At 35.9% G+C, this 9,503-nt stretch overlaps 1 protein-coding gene across 1 annotated transcript; it reads right to left on the bottom strand.

The window, feature by feature from the left end:
* Window positions 1-4,404: 4,404 nt before the first annotated feature.
* On the bottom strand, window positions 4,405-7,904 carry LOC149826628 (cysteine-rich receptor-like protein kinase 10). Its single transcript, XM_090018349.1, has 5 exons — window positions 7,826-7,904; window positions 7,535-7,708; window positions 5,638-5,878; window positions 4,832-4,979; window positions 4,405-4,746 (listed from the first exon to the last, which is right to left on the bottom strand). The coding sequence occupies exons 1-5, from the start codon at window positions 7,902-7,904 to the stop codon at window positions 4,405-4,407; spliced, it is 984 nt and encodes a 327-aa protein (XP_089874475.1).
* Between the last annotated feature and the right edge of the window lie 1,599 nt (window positions 7,905-9,503).

Genomic DNA, 9,503 nt, shown 5'->3' with positions numbered 1-9,503 from the left:
TCTTTATTGCCAAATAAAATAAAAATAATTAATGAATTAATTAACTACGAGAGTATGGACCTCTGCAGAGGGCTTAAAAAAATAATAATAATGTGGCCTTGTTATAAACCCAATTGAATAAAATAAAATAAAGTAAACACCCTAAACTAAAAATAAAAGTAGAGGTCTTCAGTGCTCTGAGCTTATAATCCCTTTCTTCAATCTAATGTATACTTTTCTTATTTATTTGATTCATTAGATCCCTTTGAGGGACTCTCTCAAGGGCTTGAAGAGCCTTTTTAGGATATCGAAGGGCTCTTTAAGGATACTTTTGATGGCTCAAAAAAGAACTCACCACACGTCTAATGTCTTTGCAAAAACATAGACACAAAACAAAAAAAAACAAATAAAACTAGATAGAAACAAAGGGTTAGTGGAATAAAAATTTAGCAAAAAGAATTAAAACAAGAACTAAATAAAGTAACACTATAAGACAACTAACTAATTTTGAAACAACTAAAACAAATAGAAGTAAAACATGAGGAAACATTAGAGCACATAAACTACCTGAATTGAAACAAGAAAGAACATGGTATATCTAAAACTAATTAACTACTATCTAACTAGGAAAATGAAAAATGAATCTAATCGAGAACCAAGAGTTTAAACTAATATGCTGTATAGATTTTAAAATGAACTAATTTATACCATTGGAATAAAAATAAAATGCCTAAACTATTAATCTTAATTAAATAATTAAACTATGAATCACGTAAAGAAAACAAATGAGCATCGACTATGGTTGTTCTCACTAAATCAATAAAAATTAAACTCAATGTTGAATTAACGAATTAACCAGACCTGCACATGAAAAATGGAAATAACGAAGAACAAAATCTAAGTTACTAAATCTGATAACAAAAACTATATCAATGATTAAAAAACATTAAGATCAACTATGCTAAACGTATGGATTGTGAAACTCTACACTATGCTCAGCGTCATTCATGCCTGAATAGAAACAGTGAGAATGGCAAAAATCATGGTCTGATAGCCACGATAGACGTGATATTGCAAACAGATCTCCAAGATAATCTAAAGTATATTCAATTTGTGTAATAAGCTAATGAATCAGTTATGAGAAGAAGAAGACACAAAACACGATATGTACTAAAATTTTACACACACTAGACCTGCATGATCTGTGAATAACGCAATACTGCGTGTTTCCCGATCACGTCTTTTTGTTAGATTTAGCTTATTTAGTGTAGATTGGATTTGGCGACATCTGTATATCATACGTGTGACTGGTTCACATCTCGGTGCATATCACAAATAAAGAAGGTTCAGATCTGTGGCTTAAGAAAAAGAGCACTTCTCTACAATGCATTTCTTTCTAAAAAAATGAAAACTAAGAACAACTGCAGACTACAATCTAATAAATAAAACTATTCTATGCTACCTATACTATGCAAATATATGAGATGAATATGATGCATATGAATAAAATAACACTTAATATGTTATATGCAATGAATATGCAGAAAATTTAATATAATGCTTGCAATGATTCTAAATACTATAGAGATGGGGGAGAAGAAGCAAACCGTGCGATCCGCTTTCGATGAAGGGGTTGAGAAGAAGCAAACCGTGCAATCTGCTTCCAATGAAGGGGTTGAGAAGAAGAATGGTCTTTTTTTTAGCAGCACACACCTTCGTCGATCAAGGCAAGAAGAACCGAAGACATAGAAAGATGAGAAACAAGATGAATCAAAGGGAAAAAAGAGGAGAACGAGGAATAACCGGATGAGAATGAAGAGGAGGAGGAAGAGAAGAGGTTTGCATTTTTACAAGAGGAAAAAATGTGGGTTGTAGGCTAAAAAATATTATTTATACTATGCGTTAGGTCAAAACATGTTTTTCTATGGAAGTCTATTTTTTTTTTAACAATTCCAAAGAGGGTCTTTCTCTAAAAACAAGTTTTTCAAAAAGAAAACTTTTAAACTAATTAACGTTAATCAATTAACTCCTAATTTAATTGAACTACATGTCAAAAAATTCTAAAGTAGGTAAAACAGTGTAATGTGCAATTTTCCTGAATATTTTATTTTAAAGTGATTTCTCAAAAATAAAGATAAGAATGAGTTTTTAATGCGGTTTTTCCATGGATCATGTATAAAAACAAATGAATAAGAAGCATAAATTATGCATGATCAAGGACCCTCTCTCTCCTCTTTTATTCATTATTGCTATGGAGGCTATTTCAGTTACGATTGCGGTTAAGGTTGAAAGTTTTAAGGGGTGTAAGGTATTGCAATCAGTTTCAGTACCACACCTTCTCTTCGTCCATAATTTATTAATCTTTATTGAAGCTTCCAAGTAAAATATGTTGACCTTGTTGATGATCCTAAAATATTTTTCAGAAATCTTGGGTCTACGTGTTAATACTAAGGGACTCCTATCTTTTGGTGCATGCTCTTTTTAGAGCCAAATATGTTAGGGTGTGTGGTTTTTGGCACTCCGCGGGGGACATATGAGACATTGTATTGAATAGGGATCCTTAAAATTTAGCCTATCAACAATGGACTGCACTTAGCACTTATGGCTTTCTTATCAAGCTTATTTCTACCAAATCATGTGGACGTGGTATCTTGGCCTCTCTCTAAAGACGAGATCTTCTCTATGTCATCCATTTCCATCTTTTTCGGGTCACTTTCTATTTCTTGGCCTCCCAAACATGTTTTATGGGGCGAAAGGTTGCTGCTTTGTGGCTCTCTCAAGGGTTGGCTTGTCCTTCTTGTTGTGAACTCGAACTCTAAGCTCAAAAGGCATAGTTTCCACATTATTATCTAGTGTTGGCATTGTTTATGTGAGAAATAGTTCACATATCATCCTTTTTGGAAGTGCGATTTCTTTTGCAGTTTGCTGCATCGTGCTTGGAGTGGTGTTCTTTTAGATTGGGACAGCTTATCCTTCCTTAAGGAAGTTCTTATAGCACCGCACACTAGGCCAAAGGGGCATGCGTTGGCAATTTCTTTGGCGAGCTTGGATTTTATCGGCCTGAAGGCTTGTATGACTAGAACGCAACAATCACATATTTCAAGGTAAAGCTTGCAACATTGAAGAAATTTACAACCAGATGCCATGGGATCTTGGTGAGAGGGCTCGCATCAAGTGGCCTTCTCTTCCATTGGATTGGAGCAAATGGCTGATTTTTTGCTCCAACCTTAATGTCGTTTCTGATTTTTCTGGCTTTCCTGTTTTTTCTTATGTCTTTCTCTTCTGATTGCAGTTCTTACGGATGTGTGCTGTGATACCTCATCACTGCTCACCAATCTGTTCCTATCCTAATTGCTGTATCTATTATTATCAATATATATATTTTAACTTCTCTCAAAAAAATTAATATCAAGCCGCTCACTGATTTGTTTGAGACTGCGCCATAAAATTGTAGTAATTATATCCTTATGTGTAACAGGTATGCAGCATCAAATCAATAATGTCTCTAAGCTTAGAGCAAAAATTACAGATTGTAGAGTTAGCAAAACTCCAGGTTGTAGTGGGATTGAAATAAACTTTTCTGTTCGTGAATTTGTCATGGCAGATAGGTCACACACTGATTCAAGCAGTATTTGTCTTATGCTGGACTGTCTTCCTCATGAAATGAAACATTTTGGATATACGTTTAAAGAAACCTTATAAAAATTTGCCGTTTGACGTAATGAGGCATTTGATCAGTCACAAGATTATGTTTAGAAAGAAGGTAGATTTATGTCCACTTTCTTTTCATCAACAATTCTTGATAGGATATCTCGAGAACAAGGTTATTGAAGCAGGTACATGTGCATCCTGGATTGAAATACGTCATTTAAATTTTCCTTATGCTTGATGACAGCTCTAAATTATATAATTTTCTTGGAACATAGGTTGCTTTCGTGGCATGAAAACTTTGTCGTGGAAGTTGAACTAAGCATGTGTCATTATCTTCATGAATTTGAGATCAGGACATTTGAAAAGCAGAAAATAAATGAAGTAAAAAAGTACGCATATATGAAACTGGATTTCATTGAACTCCTTGAAGTACAAATTCCTCGAGCCACATTTTCCAAGCGAAGCAATGCCAATCCAAATTGATTCCATATATAACGGTTCAACTACAGAACAAGTTCGTTTATTTTTAACATTTATAACTTGGAGCAATACTTTCAAACTCTATTCACCTATCCACAATAAAACAAATCATGCAACATGAGGTAGCATAGTTCCTAGCAGTAACAGAATTATTGCAACCTTTTTAGGTCCTCACCCATCTGAGCCGCAGGGAGATTCCTACTGCTTCCACAAAAACATCCGTCTAGTATCCTGTATGCCATAAAGTGAGGAATTCTTTTGAACTTCCACGATCTGCTACTGGTATTAAGAAGCTTACCGAGCTCGCAACTCAGTAATTGTCAAGCCACTCAAAGATGGCGACAACTCTAATACACCCAAAGAGTGGGTCTCTGATGTTGATCTGGCATCAGATGGTGGCCTCTCCATTGACCTACCGCCCACATAAAATGCGGGTGGTAAAGGGGCAGGAAGAGTCATAGACGTGCTACCAAGCACGAGAACAACCGAGGACATTGTTGGTCTGTCTGCTGCATCATCTTGAACACATAGTAGTCCGATATGGACGCATCTCAGTGCTTCGTTTCTTTGATACAATTCGTCCAATGCCTCATCTACCAATTCTGTTGGCCTGCTCTCTTTAAATAGCTTCCATGCCTGTACCAATTTGGAATAAAACGTTGGATCTGGTTGAAACTTTAGTGTGGCGGCAGTAAACATCAACAACGGAAAGGATACGTACATAATTAAGCAGGTCTTGACTGATCTCTGATTGGAATGAAGTGTTCCTTCGGCCAGAAACAATCTCTAGCAGTAATACTCCAAAGCTAAACACATCTGATTTAACAGAGTAATGACCGTTTATTGCATATTCTGGAGACATGTAGCCACTGCCAAAAATAAAGGATGTCACAAGCTTTCCTATTTGGATAATAAATCCACAATAAGCAAATTTTAGTAATTTAGATTGAGAGCAATTTGTAGTAAGTCTCCTCTTTTTTCATTCACGTTTGCTTGCATCTCATATAATTCAAAATCACGTGATTCCATCTCATGTGATTTGAAATCAGACAAGGTAGAGAACATGAGATTTCAAATCACATGAGAAAGTCAGCAAAATGGCCCCTAATGTGATTTTGAGTCACATGAAGGATGCCATCTCAAGTTTGCTTGCATGTGTGAAAATGGGCCAAATTCAGCCGCTCTCACCATTATGAGAGAACCGTTCTCATTTGAGGCCAAACAAGTGCCCTTGGTTGCAGAAGATCGAGTGAATTCATTTAACACTAGAATAAACCATAAGGCCATGATCCCAATTTCTCTAGGAAGACATTACATCCATCAACAAAAGCATACCCATTTTTAGTTTGTGTATGCTTAAGCTTAACAATTCTCAGAAGTGGGAAATCTCATAGCCTTAAAATATATTAAGATACCTTTTCATGGGTGCACAAGACAAAGTGAAAAATCAGATTGTTGGTGAGATTAGTTGAATGTAAGCCGATCAAGGGTAACGAATATAAGTTAAGCAGCTTAGTATAAACTTACTATGTCCCAGCGATTCTGTTTGTATTGCCTTGTGTCTCATCTATATTGCAGATCTTTGCCATCCCAAAGTCTGAAATCTTTGGGTTCATTTCTTTATCCAACAAGACGTTGCTCGCTTTCAAGTCTCTGTGGATAATTTTGAGTCGTGAGTCTTCATGCAGATACATGAGACCCCTCGCTATGCCCGTAATGATTTTGAGACGTGTAGCCCAATCGAGTTGCGGACGTTTAATTGGATCTGGTGGATAAGCAAGAAAAAATGTCGTATTAGTATTTCAATTATTTTTCCATACACTGTTTCTTTGGGATTGCTATATATATATATATATATATATATATATATATATAGTGATGAAAGCTTACAAAATAAAAACACGTAAAATGGCTTTCTAGGGTTTTCATTTCTTTTTTTAAAATCAAAATATATAGATGCGATCTATCTACGTGGTTGATTTTATAGAGATTTGGCTCTTGGACCATCAGATTTAGACTTCGACAACTAGAAATCTTCATAACTTTTTCTGCTTTAAAAAAAAGAAATCTTCATAACTTCTTTAACCTTGAAAATCATTTTTCATCAAAAAGTATGAGATGTGGATTTCTAGCAAATCGACCATTCCAAGCACATCTACAAGGTCAGAATTGTAAAGAAAAATGCAGGAAAACCCATTTGGTTGTTGGAGATTTGGGTCCTTCTATCTTGATCGTCGGACTAATATTTGGAGGCCTGCAACAAAGTGTTTTCTTAAAAGCGACAGTTGCCCCCATCAGGTTGAGTGGAGTAGGGTTGTTGACAACTTCGCTTATGGGATATAACCAAGCCTTACGTCTTGTGTAATACTAACCACTCTTAGCACTGAGTAGGCTAGTCACCGCGACAAAGTTATCCTGAACAGCTTCACAGTGAGAGAGAAGAAGAAGAAAAACACAAAAAAAAAAACAGAAAACCCAGAGTAAGTTTGGTACTTGCTTTTTTTTTCTCATCAAGGGTCGATCAAACATAAGTGCCATGTGGACAAACAGTCTCAACATGTTGACATGTTAAGGCTAGGCGAAAGTCCCAAGTAATGGAATTATAACGAATATTAACAGCCTATGTCAGTTAAAGAATCTGAATGCAAAATCACCATTTGGGAGGTCTTTCCAGAAGTTGTGAGATTCGAACGAAAGGAAATCTCCGATGCATAAATCAGTGAAAAGGAAACGATGATCATCTCAACAACGATGATCAGGACCATAAAGGGGAGGAAGTGGCATCCTGTCTCTAGTGGCATTTTGATAGAGAGCACCAAGTAATTGGGACAACAGATGGATTTTGTTGATTTAAAAAGGAAAAGAGGTAAAAACAAGAGGAAGAGATAAGAAAAGTCCCAATAATGCAACACTACATCAATCAAGAAGACTGTCCCTAATCTTTTGCAAATTAGCCCCTACGTCATTTGTATTTTGCAAATTGGTCCTTGTACAAGGGCAGAATTGTCAATTCAACTGCCCTTAACCGTTAGCATTAAAGAAAACTAATGACTGTTAACCTCAGGGACTAATTTGCAAAGGATAATAAAAAAGGCGGAGACCGATTTGCAAGATCGTATAGAGTAAATCGCCCATAAGGCAGTCACCAATTTGCCAAAAAAAAACAATAAAATATTTGCTCACGAGTACACCTTGCTGATTAGGGGCAAGCATAATTTGTCGCCTAAAGTGAGACGATCAATCTTCGAAATGAAAATATTATCTACAATTGTTTTATGTAGCATGTGGGTTATCTACTTATATATATTTTTTATAACATTATCTTATCTACTAACTATCTGCGTGTATAGTGTGTATTAAAAAAAAAAGTTTATTAAGGTAAAGCAGAAGGTGTACCGACCAAATAAAATGCTGTCCAGGCAATTATTGGGCACGTACTCATAAACTAGAATCTTTTCTTGCTCTTCCATGCAGAAACCAAGGAGCCTAACCAGGTTCCTATGCTGAAGCTTGGCAATTAACCGCACCTCATTCTTGAACTCCGTTGAACCTTGACTTGACCTACTGGACAGCCTTTTCACTGCTATTTCTTTACCATCTATTGTGCCCTACAAAACCCATATGCAGGTACAAGTCATTTTTTGGGGCTCTGACCCTTGGATTTTGATTACCAAACAACCCTAATACCCTAAAGATTATAAGAGACCATACCCACCCTCCACAAGCTTGTTCTCTTCGGAGAAGTCGTTGGTGACATCTCTTATGATGCCCAAGTCAAAAATCAATGATTCCATGTCCTCAATTTCTTAATTAAGCTTGTTTATCCCTTTATAAGTTTGCTTCTTTGATTTCCTTCTTAACAAGAGTCCAAGAGTAAAAGAATCAATACGAGACAGCAATTATGGCGGCACTAGTTTTTTTCTTTGAGCCCGAACCTGCATTGATTAGATGATTTAGACCAAGAAAATTTACAAGAACATGAAAAAAATGAAAAACATGCATTTGAAACCTACTTTGACATAATATTTATATAAACTAGAGTCGGTCACTAATGAACCTATTCTTCAATCCGAATAGCATGCCATATTTCATGGAATTGGGTTTATTGCCATATTGGTAATAATTCTATACCTTTATCACCAAGTTTGATAATGGTAAAAACTTGATATAAAAATTGAATCTTATCATATGAAAAGCATGTGATCGTACGGCTGAGAGAGATTTCACCACCATTGCTCCACTGATTTTGGTGGATAACTTTTCGTATGTATGGACATGAAAATTAGAGAAAAAACAAGAAAGTTTATGGACGAAAAACCTTCTCCTACTTGAACCCAAGGTGGGGAGGGCTCAGCTTTTCATATTTTATGTAAAATTTTCTTGTCTTTTTCTCACTTCCAATTTAGAAAAATACAGGAGTCATTTTTCTATTATACTTAATAATTTAGCCTCACTAAAGCTACTCATCTTTAAGATGGATAAGCACTTTTGTGGTCCTATGCACCCGATTCAGTTTAAATGATTCCCGAAGTCTCTCTCTCTTTTTTTAAAAAGGAAGCATTAAATGCTCTCTTCCGACATCACGTGGGCTGCCACTTCAATCATCCCCGAAGTCATCCTTATCGTTATACCCTCCGTGGAATCTCATTGATGCGAGTTGCTTTCATCAAACCATACCTTGTAAGTGTGATCTAGGTCATCCATTTTGTGAAGATCAACATTTGAATTGCTAAAATCCAACTTGTGTGGAGGAGTTTTGGTGATTCTAAAAAATTAAAAAAGTTTGGGATTTTAAAAATCATGTTTTTTTTTCTTTAAATAACACTGCCGATTCTTATTAAATCGATCATGCTGATTCCATCTTGCGAGCAGATTTGATCAAAACAAGTGGCATCAATGAAATCCAAGAGGGCGTATGAACCGGGTTTCATTGCACCCCAATACCACCATTTTGTGCATCAGTCATCTTCGTAACTTCACACAAACACAAGAGAGAGAGAGAGAGAGAGAGAGAGAGAGAGCAACTCACTGGTTGCATTAGGATCCGACAGCGGAAGGGCATCTGATGAGGATGGGAATGACGCATCTGCTGTTGATGTTGGGAATAAATTAAACTGGAACAAGAGTCTTCTAGAATTATTGAGTATGTACAAGAGTTTTATAGAATTATTGAGTATGTACAAGTTTCTAAGAGTCTTCTAGAATTATTGAGCATATACAAGCTTCTAAGAGTCTTCTAGAATTATTGTATATGTACAAGTTTCTAAGAGTCTTCTAGAGTTATTAAGTAGGTACAAGTTTCTAAGAGTCTTTTGGAGTCTCAATACATCTAGAAAGGTCTTACTAGTGCTATAAAAGCCTAGTCTAAGAGTCATTGTATGAATCCGAAGTGT

The sequence above is a fragment of the Nuphar pumila genome, chromosome 10 (genome assembly GCF_984573655.1).
Source record: "Nuphar pumila chromosome 10, dmNupPumi1.hap1.1, whole genome shotgun sequence".
In the NCBI taxonomy this organism is placed as follows: Eukaryota; Viridiplantae; Streptophyta; class Magnoliopsida; order Nymphaeales; family Nymphaeaceae; genus Nuphar; species Nuphar pumila.
Note: the sequence above shows the minus strand (reverse complement) of the source record. Positions and strands in the feature narration are given on the sequence as shown.